This window comes from Vulpes lagopus, chromosome 7, assembly GCF_018345385.1.
Source record: "Vulpes lagopus strain Blue_001 chromosome 7, ASM1834538v1, whole genome shotgun sequence".
NCBI classification, from domain to species: Eukaryota; Metazoa; Chordata; class Mammalia; order Carnivora; family Canidae; genus Vulpes; species Vulpes lagopus.
The window spans coordinates 12,355,547-12,370,935 of NC_054830.1; the positions used below are offsets into that span (position 1 = coordinate 12,355,547).

The 15,389-nt window shown below is 48.5% G+C and overlaps 1 protein-coding gene across 2 annotated transcripts in view; it reads left to right on the forward strand.

Moving 5' to 3' along the window:
- SIN3B (SIN3 transcription regulator family member B) overlaps positions 1–15,389 on the forward strand; it is a 38,360-nt gene that overhangs the window by 12,002 nt on the left and 10,969 nt on the right. For both annotated transcript variants that reach the window (XM_041762015.1, XM_041762016.1), the window contains 6 exons: positions 5,529–5,651; positions 6,797–6,886; positions 7,339–7,457; positions 12,846–13,053; positions 13,849–13,965; positions 15,124–15,362. In XM_041762015.1, coding sequence (XP_041617949.1) covers positions 5,529–5,651; positions 6,797–6,886; positions 7,339–7,457; positions 12,846–13,053; positions 13,849–13,965; positions 15,124–15,362 — 896 coding nt within the window. The remainder of the gene's footprint in view (positions 1–5,528; positions 5,652–6,796; positions 6,887–7,338; positions 7,458–12,845; positions 13,054–13,848; positions 13,966–15,123; positions 15,363–15,389) is intronic.

The following is a 15,389-nucleotide window of genomic DNA, read 5'->3' on the forward strand; positions in this document are numbered from 1 at the left end:
TCTTTTGAGTCTATACCTAGGAGTGGAGTTGCTGAGTCATATGGTGACTCTGTGTTTAACTTTTTGAGGAACTGCCAGATTGTTTTTCACAGCAGCTGCGCCATCTTCTGTTCTCAATAGCAGTGTATCTCACGTTGTCACCAACACTTGGTGTTTTGTTTTGTTTTTAAATTATGACATGGTCATTGTGAAGTTCTATCTCATTGTGGTTTTGCTTTCCATTTCCCGGATGACTAATGATACTGAGCATCAGTATCTCATGTGCCTGTTGGCCATTTGTATGCCTTCTTTGGAGAAATGTCTAAGTCCTTTGCCCATGTTTTAATTTCTTTATTATTGTGCTGTAAGGGTTTTATATATATTCTGGATACTAGGTCCTTATTAAAATTTTTTCTCCTTTTTGTAGGTTGTCTTTTCACTTTCTTAGTAGTATCCTTTAGAGCACACTAGCTTTTAGTTCTAATCAGATCCAGTTATCTATTTTTTCTTTTGTTGCTCATGCTTTTAGTGTCTCAGAACCTATGCCAGATCCCGAGGACAGGAAGGTTTCTCCCTGTGTTTTCCTCTAAAAGTTTTTATAATTTTAGCTTTCCTAGTTCGGTCATTGATGATTTTGAGTTAATTTTTTTTTGTATATGGTGTGAGGTAGGGATCCAACTTCATTCCTTTGTGAGTGGAGATTCCAGTTTTCCCCACACCATTTATTGAAGCGATTTTTCAATGGGGATGGTCCTGGCACCCTTGTTGAAAACCAGTTGACTATAGTTATATGGATTTATTTCTGGACTGTTCAGTTCCATCCACTGATCCCCATGTCTCTCCTTAAGCCAGCACCACACTGTCTTGCTTACTGTAACTTTGTTGTAAGTTTGAAATGAAGAAATGATTTGAATTGGGTTCTTTTTCAAGATTATTTTGGCTAATTCCATATGAATTTGAAGATCAGTTTTTCCTTTTCTGCAACCAAAAAAGAAAAAAGAAAGGAAAAAAGCCATTGGGATTTTGATAGGGATTGCATTGAATCTTTAGATTGCTTTGGGAAATATTGCCATCTTGACAATGTTAAGTTTTCTGAACCTTGAATACGAAGCATCTTTCCATTTATTTAAATCTTATTTAATTTCTTTCAGCAGCATTTTGTGGGTTTTGATATACATGTCTTGCACCTCCTCAGTTAAATTTATTCCCAAATACCTTATACTGTTTTCTTAATTTCATTTTTGGACTGTTCATCATGAGTGTGTACAAATACTGCTGATTTTACTTGTGTTGATTTTGTGCCCTGTGACGTTGCTGAGTCTGTTATATTTGCTAGGATTTTCTATATACAGGATACCATGCCATCTGCTAATAGATAGTTTCCCTTCTTCTTTTCCAATTTGAATGCCTTTTATTCTTTTTCTTGGCCTAATTGCTGTGGTGGAGCCTCTAGTACTGAGTTGAATAGAAGTGGTGAGAGCAAGCATCTTTGTCTTGTTCCCAATCTGAGAGGAAAAGCTTTCCATCTTCCACTTGAGTGTGCTGGGAGCTGTCGGCTTTTCATTAACAGCCTTAACCAGATTGAAGAAAGACCCTTTTCTTCCTAGTTTGTTGACTCTTCATTTCGCCTTTTTGTTCCCCTCTGCTTTGGATGTTGACTTGGGGCCTGCACACATGAGAGATCTCTCCCTTACCCCACCATAATGCATTACTGCCACCTCTCCCAGGTCTTGCTTCTAAATGAAGATACAGTGGGGGCCAGGGCTGGGGGCCCCAGTCTCAAAGGAGGAGGGGCATGGCAGGAGAGGCACAGGAATCTGGGTTTGGATACCATCAAGAATCATGTGGCCTTCCTGTGCCCATGAGTGCCCCTCTAAGTTTGGGTGTCACCCAGAAACACTTCCTGACTCAAAGAAGCTCTGTGTCTCTCTCCATGGTGTTGACCTCCAGTCCTGTAGCTGTCTCCTGTCCTTCAGTCTGCCTGGAGCTTTGGGTGTCCTCAGGGGGCCACAGGGCTAGGAAGAACCCCAGGAGCACAGTCTCAGCCTCCGCAGGCACTCAGGAGGGCTTGAACCAGCCATCTCACTCACCTCCCAGGCCTCATTTCCTTCTGTCTCACAGGGGAACCAAGGCCTTCCTGTTCAGACTTGGTGAGCTGTCATCCCCTAAGTGCTTCATGCTCAGCCCAGCACATGTGTAGTGCTCTAGAAAGAGCAGCTGTGATTGTTCAGGAAAAGCAGGCATAGGCTCCAGTGCCAATGTTGTCCTTGTCCCCCCCCCCCCCCCCCCCGCCGCCCCCACAAGTATCCAACCAAGCAACCAGGCCCCGCTCTGCCTCCCCAGAACCAGTCAGCCTGCTGCCTGGCCTGCAGGAGGCCCCTGGGGAGTACCTAGGGAGGAGAGCACAGCCATCCTGTGTACTTCCCAGCCCCCTCCCCCAGGGCCAGGGAGCTCATCACCACAGACAGCTGCGCTCAGCAGAGCCCACCTCCTTGTGCCCCCACCCTCGCATCTATTCTCAGCCCCATGTATCTCTTTGAAGCACAGCATCCCTCCTTGGGCTCAGCTCCCCTTTTCCAAATAATGTCCTGTGCAGTCCTGGCATCACTCCCATTCCTTTTCTGCTTGCCAGAGAGCCTCCTAGCTGGCTCCAGGAGCCACAGAGACGAGGAGCAGAGGAGCCTCACTGCCTCCCACCCACTGCACACCTTTGTGTTGGTGTGACCTGAGGTGTACTTGAGGGCTCTGGGGCCTCCGTGTCCGCAGTAGCTTGAGGTGAGCGCTGCTGCAGGCCTGCTAGCTCTGACTCACCCCCTCTCAGGGCACGCTTGCTGGGCTCTCTGCCTGTCATCCTGGATCTGCATCTTAGATCTGGGTTCCAGCCTCTTTGATGGCAGCTCTTTTCCTGAACCCTGCCCTTGCTGGGGGCAGCACAGCAGGCAGGGGCAGCCCCCCCTGGCCGAGTCCCGGGGCAGATTTCTCCATTCTGGCCCTCTCTCCACACACACCATGGAGGCTGAAGAGAGCAGCCCCGCCTGGACAGGAGGTGGGGGGTGCACTACCTAAAGGGGTACTGCAGGTCACCTGCAGGTGAGGGGCCCTGGCAGGTCACCTGCCCGAGCCTCCGTTCCTCATCCAGGAAGTGACCAAAGAAGATGTCTCCCCCTTAGCTGGCTGGAAGGTTCCTCGGCAAAGTGCTTGGCCTGGGTGAGCCAGGGGCTGTGAGCGGAGCCCTGCCTCTGTAGGAGGTCCGTAACACAGGCGCGCAGCCCCTTCTGCTGCAGCTGTGGGGGGCAGAGCACGCATGCAGTCAGGTAACTGATAAGTGGGCCATGGAGCCTGTAGCAAAGGTGGCCTTATTTCCCTCTAGAGTTTTCTCTTGGTGTCTGAGAGGCAGTGGAGCCTCTTGTCCTCTGATTGCTGTGGTTGCAGTGCCCCCTACTGGGCTCCACTTAGCAAGTAGGAAGCTGGATGCCTCTAAGCCCACTCAAAAAATAAGCATCTCCCTCAGAACACCTGCCCACACAGTTTATTGAAATAGCATTTGTTATCAATTCAGCAGAGTTTATTGATTAGAGCATCTTGTACTTCTTAAGCAATTGAATCAGTTTTTTAAAAATTATTAAAAACACCCACATATAATCTGTTGTATAATTTGAACTTTATCTTTATTATCCTTTATATTGATTTTCGGATTTCTATTAAAACAGCGGGAAAAAGAAGCCAAAGATGAAATTCAGTACTATTCTAATTAAACATGACCACTTAGCCTAAGTCGGAGTTGACAAACTTTTATAAAGGGCCTGATAGTAAGAATCTTAGGTTTGTAGGCTGGTGGGTCTCTGTCGCAGAGACCTGACTGCAGCCTTGGATGGGATGTCAACCAGTGGGCATGGCTATGTGCCAATAAAATTTTATTTACAAAAATGGGCTGTGTGTGGTAAATATGTCCGCTCCTGGCCAGAGGGTCTTTGGGGGTGCATCTTACTTACCCATTCACAAATGGGGATGCATAGCTAAGATGTAAGAACTGTCGGAAGTGTGAAGGAAACGGGGTAATACTGAACTTAACTTCTGGCTGGGGAAGCCTGGCTGGCAAGCAGTGCATCTCCCTGGGGGGCCCCTGGTCCTGCTCAGCATATCACGGTGTCACCTGGCTGCCCCCTTGGAGTTGGTGCCTGCGTCTGTAATGGCATCTGTAATAAGAAATAGCAGTTGAAGATGTTTCCATTTAAGATTCTTAGAGTAGCTTTGAATGTTCAGAAAACTGTCTTCTAGAGAAGCGTAATCCCCCAAGGGCATGGTTTTACCTATAGTTAAATGATAGGTCTTTAAAGTTATCATTATAACTGTTATCCTTAAAATCATGCATGTTCATAAGAAAAGTAAGCATTAGTTAGAATATCAAGTATGAAAAGTAAACTTCCCCTTCCTTGTCTCAGTTTCCTGGTTACTGTACTCACAAGCATCTTCTATACTTTCCCAGAAATTTCCTACACATGTGCAAACAAATGTCTATCCTAAAGAAAAAGTAGAGGGTATCCTGTTTATTTTGCTCCTCTGGTTTTTTTTCTTGTTCATGTAAGGATGTATCAGGTATGCCGCAGGGGGGCAGAGGACACAGACATAGAGCTCCCTGGTATCTGATGGTTACTGGCTCTTTTGTTTGGATACACCAGGACTTGCTCACCCAGCCCACACTTTGAGCTAGTAGTCCTCCCTTCAGGTGGCATCTCCACATCCCTGGTCTGGTAGTGGGGTGACAGTGAGCTACCTCCCTGGCCCAGCACACATGTTACAGAAAACCTGAGTTCTGTCTGCCTTCCCCTTGTCTGCTCAGCTTCCTGGCAGATTCACATAAATGCCAATCCTGAACTGTTCATAAATATTGCCAACACCCTATAAATACCCCACTTCTGGTGAGCATTCCTGGCTACTCAGCATAGAGCCTGGGAGGACCAGTGATGAGCCCACCATTGAATGGTGACATTCCTCAAAACGTGTTTCTTCATTCACAGAAAAGAATACAGACTTGGCAGGAAGTTCCCACAAGTGACCTGGTGGCCATCAGCTGCTTCCTCTTGGTACCAGGGCTTTGTGCAATCCAGTCCTCCCACCTGAAATGCTTTCCCTTCCTATGGGGCACTTGACAACAGACCTGTTGTCAGTGGTCTGTTGGGCAGGCCCCGCACTCCAAAGCCCAGCTCTGGTGTCTCTTGACTGTGCCCTCCTTCCCCTATCAGGATCCTCTCCCATCACGGCCTTCTGTGTACCTTCTCCCACCTTCATGATGTCAAAACTACGATGATCTGGGTATGTAGGTCTCTCCCTTAAGTAAACAGGAGCATCTCAAGAACTGGTGTCTAAGCAATGGCTTCACCTCTCGTGCAGGTGGGGTCCTGGCCCATAGCAGGCAGCATTCGCTGATGCCATGAGCTGAGCCGAAAGTGGTTGGTTGCTTCCGTACATTCAGACACACCAAGAGCCAGTACTGAGGGGCCCAGCTATGTTTCTCCAGTACTAATCACCTCCCATGTTTGTGTTTTTAGTTCACAGGAAATGGGCCGTGTGAAATGAACAGCGTCCAAAAGAGTGAGCATGAGAAGAATCTGGAACACAGCAAAAAGCGCTCTCGGCCCTCGCTCCTCCGTCCGGTGTCTGCACCAGCCAAGGTAACCACCAGCTCTGCACATAGATACTCACTTATGTGGACACTGAGCAACCTAGCCCGCTCTGTAGATGACGTAGGGAGTAATATGCAGAAGCCCCAAGCAGTATACCCAGGCCATGGGCTGAGTCTGGACTCTGGTGTCACTGGAATTCACCAACTGTGGGACCTTTGAATGTCTCCTTACCTTTAAGTTTAAGATGGCTGTTCACCTATTACCTGTGGCTCACAGGATTTCTACAAGGAATGTTACCTCTTCCAGTGAAAACAGAATGTAATCCTAAGTCTGTTTCTTTTTGCCATGGTGGCTCTTACATGGGCAGGGCCGCCATGTGCAGTTGTGCAAGTCCGTCACTGTACAAGGAGTGCCCCACTGAGGGGTGAAAGAGGCCGAGACCCAGCCCCTGTTGTTGCACTCATCACCCACAGTGGTGATTTTCTAATTCCATCATTTTTTGTGTTTTTACTAGTTGGCTTTCTACTTGTAGGAAGGGCTTTTTCTTCATCCCCATTTATTCAGTTACCTATATCAACAGGGACTCAGGGTTATAATCTGTGACTTTTATCGCTTATCTTGGCATCTAAACTATCTCAGATTGGGACAGTAGGGCCCCTTCAAGCTGGCTTCTGTGTCCTCCAGATGTATCCCCTGTATTGGGAGATAGTTTTGTAGGGTCCTCAATGCCTTAAGCATGCAACCAAATTCTGGTCTAAATCCCATTAGCACAAAAGTCTTCATAGAGATCTAAAATCCAGGCTTTTCTGGGATCATCTTGTCCTCTTTCTGTCCCCTTGCTACCACTGTCACAGCCCATAGGACAAAACAGGCAGGGGGTGAGGTTTCTGATATACTACATGCAAGGTTACATCTCCCTTGCGATTCCAGTTTTGTGATGCTCCCCCCTATTATCAAAGCCCTAATGTGCTGAAATCTAGAGCCCAGGGAGTAGGTGGAGCGGTTGTGACTGTCACCCTTCACTAAGCCATGAAGGCTGAGGTGGATGGTCCTGAGACTCCTTCCACAGGGGTCCTGGGCAGACCTCATCCAGCCCCTCAAGAGAGTTGCTGTCAAGAGAGCTCAGTGTCAACAGTGCTGTAACTTTGACAAAGATGCACAGGGCCTTCATGACGCGGAATTTCTCTCCACAGAAGAAAATGAAACTCCGAGGTACCAAAGATCTGTCCATCGCTGCCGTGGGGAAGTACGGCACTCTGCAGGAGTTTTCGTTCTTTGACAAGGTGAGCCATTGCGGCCTGCCTTCCCCAGCTCAGATGTGCAGGAAGGGAGGCGGCAGGGTGGGCAGCTGCTGGGTCAGGCCAGGAAGGAGGGACTGACACCCAGCTTGCACAGTGGGAGGTGGTGTGGATAGGAGGCAGCAGAGCTCGGGACCCACACCAGTCTGAAGACACACATTGGTCTCCCTGAAGCTGTATGGCTTTTGTAAAGCCAGAGCAATCGTGGGGCTCCTGTGCAGGGTCAGTGGCAGGAGCCAGCGAGATGGCCCTGTACACAGTACTGTCTGAGGGGTGAATTAGCTGCCTAGAGAACACTGCCCTGCCGGCCGTGGCTGGTCACTTGAGAGCACATCTGCCCTGATGACTCTATGTTCACATAGTGACGTCTGGACCAAGTGAGACGAGTGTGTGTGGGGCCTGGCCCTCAAAGGCACCCTCATTCCCTCTCCCCACAGGTTCGCAGGGTTTTGAAGAGCCAGGAGGTCTACGAGAACTTCCTCCGCTGCATCGCGCTTTTCAACCAGGAGCTGGTGTCCGGCTCCGAGCTCCTGCAGCTCGTCAGCCCGTTCCTCGGGTGAGTGACACTTCCTGGGGCTTCCCAGGCGGAATTGTTTCTATAAGCTCTGTCCGCCCTTCTGTTGCTTATGGCTTTCAGAAAATGATAAATACTTTCTTTAATTTTGTTTGTAAATTGCAATGGTTGTGGAGGTAATTCTAGATGGAGCCTGGTAGTGAGAAAGAACACAGGTCCTTGACACTGTCGTGTTCCCCCCCCAATCCCCCCAATGACAACCAGGATGCCGACACTTGCACAATCCACTCATCTTGTCAGGTTTTCCGTGTGTGTGTGTGTGTGTGTGTGCGCGCGCGCGCGTTTATACAACTCCCATCACCTCTGAAGGTTCATGTGTCCACCACAATAGTCAAGATACTGAGTAGCTTCAGAACCACAGATGCTTGTGTTGACCCGTAATACATCCACATCTCTCCTCCACCCAGCCCGTCTTGGCTCCACACCTCTGACAACCCCTAATCTGCACTCCATCTCCAAAATTTACATAACAGAAGTGTTATATAAGTGGAATTACACAGTACACAACCTTTGGGGATTGGGTTTTCTTCATCCAACATAATTCCCTAGAAATTCACTTGATACGTGTTTTTAAAAATTCTACCAATCAGAAATGGCCAGGAAGAAGGAAATGTCCACTCAGCATCCCTGCTGGCCGGAGAGAGGCCCTGATAGTGGGGTCAGTAGCCTTTCCAGCACCTGCTACTGCAGAGCCCATGCTCTGCAGGGGCTGGGGCAGCTGCTAGGAGGGCAGAGGTTTTCTAGGAGGCGAGTGCACATGCACAGTTCACACACAGTGCACTTTAGGAGGGGAGTCAGACGGCCCCAGCATCACCTCCTGCTCATCAGCTCTGTCACATTGGGTGAGTTCCTTAACCAGTCTGAATCTTAGTTTTCCTGTTATGAAATGGGGATTTCTAGAGGTAACATACAGAGTTTCAGAGCACTCCAATTGGGCTGTACATATAAGACCGTTAAAGTAGTGTCTAGAACATGGGGTATGCACATGCATATGACTGCATAGCACCTTATTTAGCTCTAAAGTCATCCCCAGGGACAGGTGCTTCCTGAACCCTTTAGTATTCATTTAAAAAATTTTTTTTAATTTTTTAAAAAGATTTTATTTATTTATTCATGAGAGACACATAGAGAGAGAGGCAGAGACATAGGCAGAGAGAGAGGCAGGCTCCATACAGGGCGCCTGATGTGGGACTCGATCCTGGGTCTCCAGGATCAGGCCCTGCACTGAAGGCAGTGCTAAACCGCTGAGCCACCCAGGCTGCCCTCATTTTAAGATGTTTAACTTTTTTTTTTTTTTAATGTAAAATAAAACACATCCAAAAAACCGTATGATGGATGACTTGATGAATCATTTTTAGGCAAATCCTTTTGTGCTCACCACCTAAGTCACAAATGGACCTTTGCCAGCCCCTGGGAACCCCTCCTCCTCCCATGCCATCCCATCATGCTCCTTCCCCCATCACAGGTATCACTTGGGGGCCAGCATCTCCCTATAGTAAGGATGGTGCAGATACTGTCAAACACGCAGCCCAATCTTCCCTCCTATTTGGGTTTTGTTTTAGAATATGTCTTGTGAGTCTCTCCCTCCCACTTTATTCCTTCCTGTTTCTGTGTTGGTGCCCCTGCACCTGGGATGGGTTTCGCTGACTACAGTCTCCATCTTCCATGTCCCCATGTCCATTAGGACATAGTAGTGTCCACGTTCTTTCTGTGGTTCATAGATTTATGTGTTCACTGGGGGTTGAAAAAAGAGAATCTCAACAGTATTTGTCACCTTTTGGCAGCCCAGGTTAGATGCTTGATTTCTCCCTTTTATTATAAGTGGCTGGATGATGAGTCACATTCCTATCTTATCAAGATCAATTCTTTTTTTTTTTAATTTTTTAGCATCTTATGGATTCATGGACATGTTTGATGTGTTTCGATAGATTTTTTTTTAAAGATTAATATATTTATTTTAGAGCACAAGTGGAGGGGGAAACGGAGAGGAAGAGAGACTCAAGCAGACTCCCCACTGAGCATGGAGCCTGCCAGAGGGTTCAGTCCCCCAACCTTGAGATCACAACCCAAGCCAAAACCCAGAGTCAAATGCTTGACCAACAGTGCCACACAGGCGCCCCTGTTTCAATTTATTGTACTGTATTGTATTTTTTATGTATTCATAAGAGACACAGAGAAGCAGAGACATAGAGGGAGAAGCAGGGTCCCTGTGGGGATCCAGATGTAGGACTCGATCCCAGGATCCTGGGATCATGACCTGAGCCAAGGCACATGCTAAACCACTGAGCCTTGGGGATCCCTGGGTGGCTCAGTGGTTTAGCGCCTGCCTTCGGCTCAGGGTATGATCCTGGAGTCCCGGGATCGAGTCCCACATCAGGCTCCCTGCATGGAGCCTGCTTCTCTCTCTGCTCTGTGCCTCTGCCTTTCTCTCTCTTTCTCTCTCTCTCTCTCTCTCTCTCTCGAGTATAAGTAAATGAAAATCTTAAAAAAAAAAAAAAAAAAAACACTGAGCCATTCATTCTCAATATATTTTAAAGATGAAGAGGCTAAGGCCCAGAGTGAATACCTCTGACTTTCCTCAGAGATAGTTCTTCAAAGAGAACTTTGCCATGGTGTTGGATGGGTCTAGGGTGGTCCAGCCCAGAAGCTGGCCCTTTGCTTATCCTCTGCTTTCTGGACACGATGCTATCACCCTGGGCTGCAGCATCCTTTTTTTTTTTTTTTTAATTATTTCTTGGATGTCTTTCAGTGTCAGATGTGGGTCTACATGATCATTTATAGCTACTGCATACTATTCCCTTGCTTGTATGCATCATGGGTTTCTCAGCAGAGTCTATAATAATGATGTTTGTCTCTGGTTTCTTTCTATAGTCAGTGCTAAGGTCATGCTCCATAGGTTGGGATACTCAAAAGTCAAATTAGGGTCATCAGGCAGTGCTTCCTTGGTGATCCTGAGAGGGTGCACATGTCAGGGTGACCCTTTCAACTTGGGTTAACTTTCCCAGGCTGGTAAAGATCTATTAACACTCTGAAAAATGGCCCAGAACAAAATGGCGCTGTTACACACCCTTGGCTAAATCATGGCTGGCTTTTTATATGGACTTGGATTGCATGCTCACTCCAGTGGAAGTGTGTTTGTGAGCTCAGAATCCAGTGCTCTGGGTCTGGGCCCTGGCTGGGGAGTGGGTCCTGTTGTTGGAAAGACAACGTGCTCTGGCCAATGACTGAGATGGCCAAAGATGGCCGTGCTCTGGCCATCCTCCTCTGTAGAGGCCTGTGTGGGGGCGGGTATGCTGCACGTGGGCCTTGGCCTGCCCAGTTGGCTGCATCACCAGCTCTGAGTCCAAATGGGGACCCTGCTTCCTACCAGCAGAACGAGAGTTTTGCAAAATGGCCAAACCTACCTCCCGCAGTTATCAGTTAAGGGAGAAGAATTGCAGGAACTCCAAATTTGAGGTGTTGAGCAGGTGGGCAGTGTTGGGTTGGGTCAGCTGTTCTCATTTTCATGTGCCTAGAGCAGTGTCGGGGAGGACCCCAGGGGTGTGCAGCAAAGACCTACAGCGTGCTTCTGCTTGCTCGCCTTCCTGTGATGCCTGGCTGGGTTAGCAGTCGCTTCGACAAGGCCTTTCTCGCAGTGTGAGCGTCAGTCTGGGTTTGCACGCCCAGGAGCTCTGCCACCTGGTGACGGTGCTGCTGGAGTTGGGGATGGAGCGGGCCGTGTTGGAATGACCTGTCCCCCTTCAGAGCATTCACGGTTTGCCTTTATCACGGTTGTCACCTCAGATGGCCTCTGCACCGTGTTTGTTGATGTCTTCCATCCCTACGTTTCCATTTGCTTGTGGGTTTTCCTCATGAGCGGAGTTGGTATGGGGTCCCTACAGCCAGGGCACAGTGGACAGCCATCTCAGGAGGGGAGTGTGTGGTTCATGAAAGAAGGGGGTTGTAGGAGGCAGGATCACCATGCCACCTGTCAAAGTAACTGCCTTCTTGCCGTAGCATTTTTTTTTTTTTTAAGATTTGATTTATTCATGAGAAAGAGGCAGAGACAGGCAGAGGGAGAAACAGGCTCCATGCAGGGAGCCTGATGTGGGATTTGATCCCGGGACTCTAGGATCACGCCCTGGGCTGAAGGCAGGCGCTAAACCACTGAACCACCCAGGGATCCCAGTAGCATTTTTTTAAAGAATTTTTTTATTAGGGGATTCCCCGGGTGGCGCAGCGGTTTGGCGCCTGCCTTTGGCCCAGGGCACGATCCTGGAGACCTGGGATCGAATCCCACATCGGGCTCCCGGTGCATGGAGCCTGCTTCTCCTTCTGCCTATGTCTCTGCCTCTCTCTTTCTCTCTCTGTGACTCTCATAAATAAATAAAAATTAAAAAAAAATAAAATAAAATAAAAAGAATTTTTTTATTATTATTAAGTAATCTTTACACTCAGCATGGGGCTTGAACTCAACAACTGCAAGATTGAGAGCCACATGAGCTAGCCAGGCACCGCCCTTGGAAGGATTTGATAATCACTTAATCACAAATTCTGGTGATATTGGGGGCCAGTTGTATTGAAACCTTCTCATTGCATGGGCTTTACATCATGACTTGTGAGAACATGTCTGTGGAAGGTTTTTCCAGGAGAGCTCTCCCTCAGGAAGGAAGACTCTAGAGCAAAGATTGGCAGACTCTGTCAAGGGCCAAGGGGCAGTACAACTGAACATTGGCATTGTTGTGCAAAAGCAGCCACAGACAATACTAAGCAAATGGACACCACAGTAGACCAATAAAATTTGATTTGCAAGGACAGACATGGGCAGCTTGGCAATAGTTTACCGACCCCTAGCCTGAAGCCCAGCCTTTTCCAGCTAAGGAACATCCCTAACCCCAGCTTCTGCCAGTCTAAATTGTCAATTCCAGCCATGTTTCAAGGCTCTCCTGTTAGTGTTGGGACCTGGCTGGTGACAAACGGATGAGAGGCAGATTTACTCACACAGTTGAGGACATTATACACATCTGATGCTCAGTTCCACCTCGCCCATCCTCTTCTGACAACCTTTAGGCATCTAAGGGGAAGCCAGTCTAAAATCGCTAGGCCCGGGATCCCTGGGTGGCGCAGCGGTTTGGCGCCTGCCTTTGGCCCAGGGCGCGATCCTGGAGACCCGGGATCGAATCCCACATCGGGCTCCCGGTGCATGGAGCCTGCTTCTCCCTCCGCCTGTGTCTCTGCCTCTCTCTCTCTCTCTCTCTCTATGACTATCATAAATAAATAAAAAAATAAAAATAAAAATAAAAAATAAATAAATAAATAAAAATAAAATCGCTAGGCCCCTCCCAGAAAGCCCCAGAGAAGCCAACTTACTGTTTGTCTTTATTTCTAAAGGAAATTTCCAGAACTCTTTGCGCAGTTCAAGTCCTTCCTGGGGGTGAAAGAGCTGTCATTCGCCCCACCCATGAGCGACAGATCCGGGGATGGAATAAGCCGGGAAATTGACTACGCATCTTGCAAGCGCATTGGATCCAGCTACCGAGCACTCCCCAAAACCTACCAGCAGCCCAAGTGCAGTGGGAGGACGGCCATCTGCAAGGAGGTAGTGCTCCCTGGCGGCTCACGTCAGCTTTCGCCACAAAAACCCGTCACACCCATGTTTTACATAAAAGAGCTGAAATGTTAACCCCCTAAATTTTGAATAATAGACAGTGCTGGGATGTGGCCAAAATGCCTAAGCTGAGATGATGGTTTCTTACCATACTGGTAGCTTTGGCACACTGCAGAGCACCTGGCACTGGTGTCGGTTTTGGCATATTCCTGCATTTAGATTTACGTTTGTTTCATCCAGGAGCCTGCTTTGTCCCAGGTCACTGCCTCTGGTATGTCTCCATTTAGCTTGACCACTGAATACTTTTTCAAAGTTAGTAGACAGGCTATTACTCTGTTTCCAGAATTCAGTAGTGCTTGCTGGATTTCAGGATATATAGTCCTAGGGTCAGTAAACTAAAATCTGGCCCTATGCTTGTGTTTGTAAATAAAGCTTTATTGGCACATACACATGCCATTATAATGCTTGCGGCTGCTTTACCAGGACAGAAGCAGAGTGGAATAGTCCTCTGACAGACTGGCTGGCCTGCGAAACCTAAAATTTTCATCATCTGGCCCTTTACAGAGAAAGTTTGCCAACCCCTGAAATAGTACCATTTGTTTACAGGACCAAAGTCCTGTTTTCTCTTAAAAACGCTTTAAAATTAAGGTTATTTGTATGAGAAGGTAATTTCCTGTAAGAAGTGGACTATGTCCCTTGTCTCCGTATCTTTCACACCGGATCATAGTAAACAGTTCTGGCCACCGAGGCCTCCCGCACTGGTCATAGCATCTCCTCTTGGTCCAGGTGCTGAACGACACCTGGGTCTCATTCCCCTCCTGGTCAGAGGACTCCACTTTCGTCAGCTCCAAGAAAACTCCCTACGAAGAGCAACTGCACCGCTGTGAGGATGAGCGTTTCGAGGTGTGTATGCTGGCATTGTGGGGCCCTCCCAGCCAGTCCTTACTCCTGGCTATGATAGGGGGCGGGGGACTGGGGTCTGAGCCTGTCCCCCACTTCTCCACTTTACCCTATCCTCCCTTTCCATCCTGGGACGTATCTTTCTCAGTCTCGAAACTTTCAAGTATGAGGGATTCCAGAACTTTCCAGCAGAGGGCAGCACCTGAAAGTGTCTTTTTTCTGCCTTGCTGCCCTTCAGGCCGACTTGGCAATGGTGCTATTTCTTTCCATTTTAAACGTAATACTTATTTACATTAAATTAATTAACTCAGGTTACCTTAATTCTCGTCATTGAAATGCTTACTGAGATCTTTGGATGTTTACGTGCAACCAGTGATTCCCGGGACCCTTCTTTTAGTGGTGCCAGCGTGTAAACTCACTGGCACAGTGTCACAGCTAGGAGGTTGACATTGACACACCTGAGATCTCACATCTCCACAGTGTGTGTGTATGTGTGCATGTGTTCCCGTGTGTGTGGTGTTGTGTGTGTTGTGTGTACATGCGTATTCCCCACCACCACTCCCCCACCACCAGGTTCCCTCTTGCGGCCCCTTATGGCCCTTTCCACCTCCCTCCCTACCTGACCTTTTCCCTGACCCCTGGCAACCACTGACCTGTCCTCCAGCCCTGTCACTTTGTCCTAAGTGGGATCACAGTGTGTAACCTTGGGGGACTGGCTCCCCATCAGCATGTGGCCTGGAGAGTCATCCTAGGGGCAGGGACGACCATGAGTCCACCTTTATTATTGTCTTTGATGCCTGTGAAGTGGGTCAGTATGGGGACCTTTTCCTTCCTCAGATGGGTCCACCCATGTCCTAGCTACTGGATATTCATGCAGGTGGTAAGCCACCCACGAGTCGTGTTTCGTGAACACCTGGCTCACACCATTGCTGGGGTCAGACCCCAGCTCTATAACCAACTGTGCTTGTTCTGGACCCCTAGAACCACATCCGGGCTACCACTTCCCGGCATCCGTCATCCCTCACCCACCCCCCACCCCCACCCCCATCCCAAAACACAGAAGTTAATCAGTTCTGTCCAAGCATCTCTTCTGCCAACCCAGGGCCTGTCCCCAGGGTCACGCTGCCCCCCAACAGCTGGCCCCTGCCTTCCTCTCCGTAGTTAGATGTCGTCCTGGAGACCAACCTGGCCACAATCCGTGTGTTGGAAAGTGTGCAGAAGAAGCTCTCACGGATGGCGCCTGAAGACCAGGAGAAGTTCCGGCTGGATGACTGTCTGGGGGGCACATCGGAGGTGATCCAGCGCCGCGCCATCCACCGTATCTACGGTGACAAGGCTCCAGAGATCATCGAGAGCCTCAAGAAAAACCCCGTCACTGCTGTCCCTGTCGTCCTGAAAAGGTGTCTCCAGATTCTGGCTGCCCCACC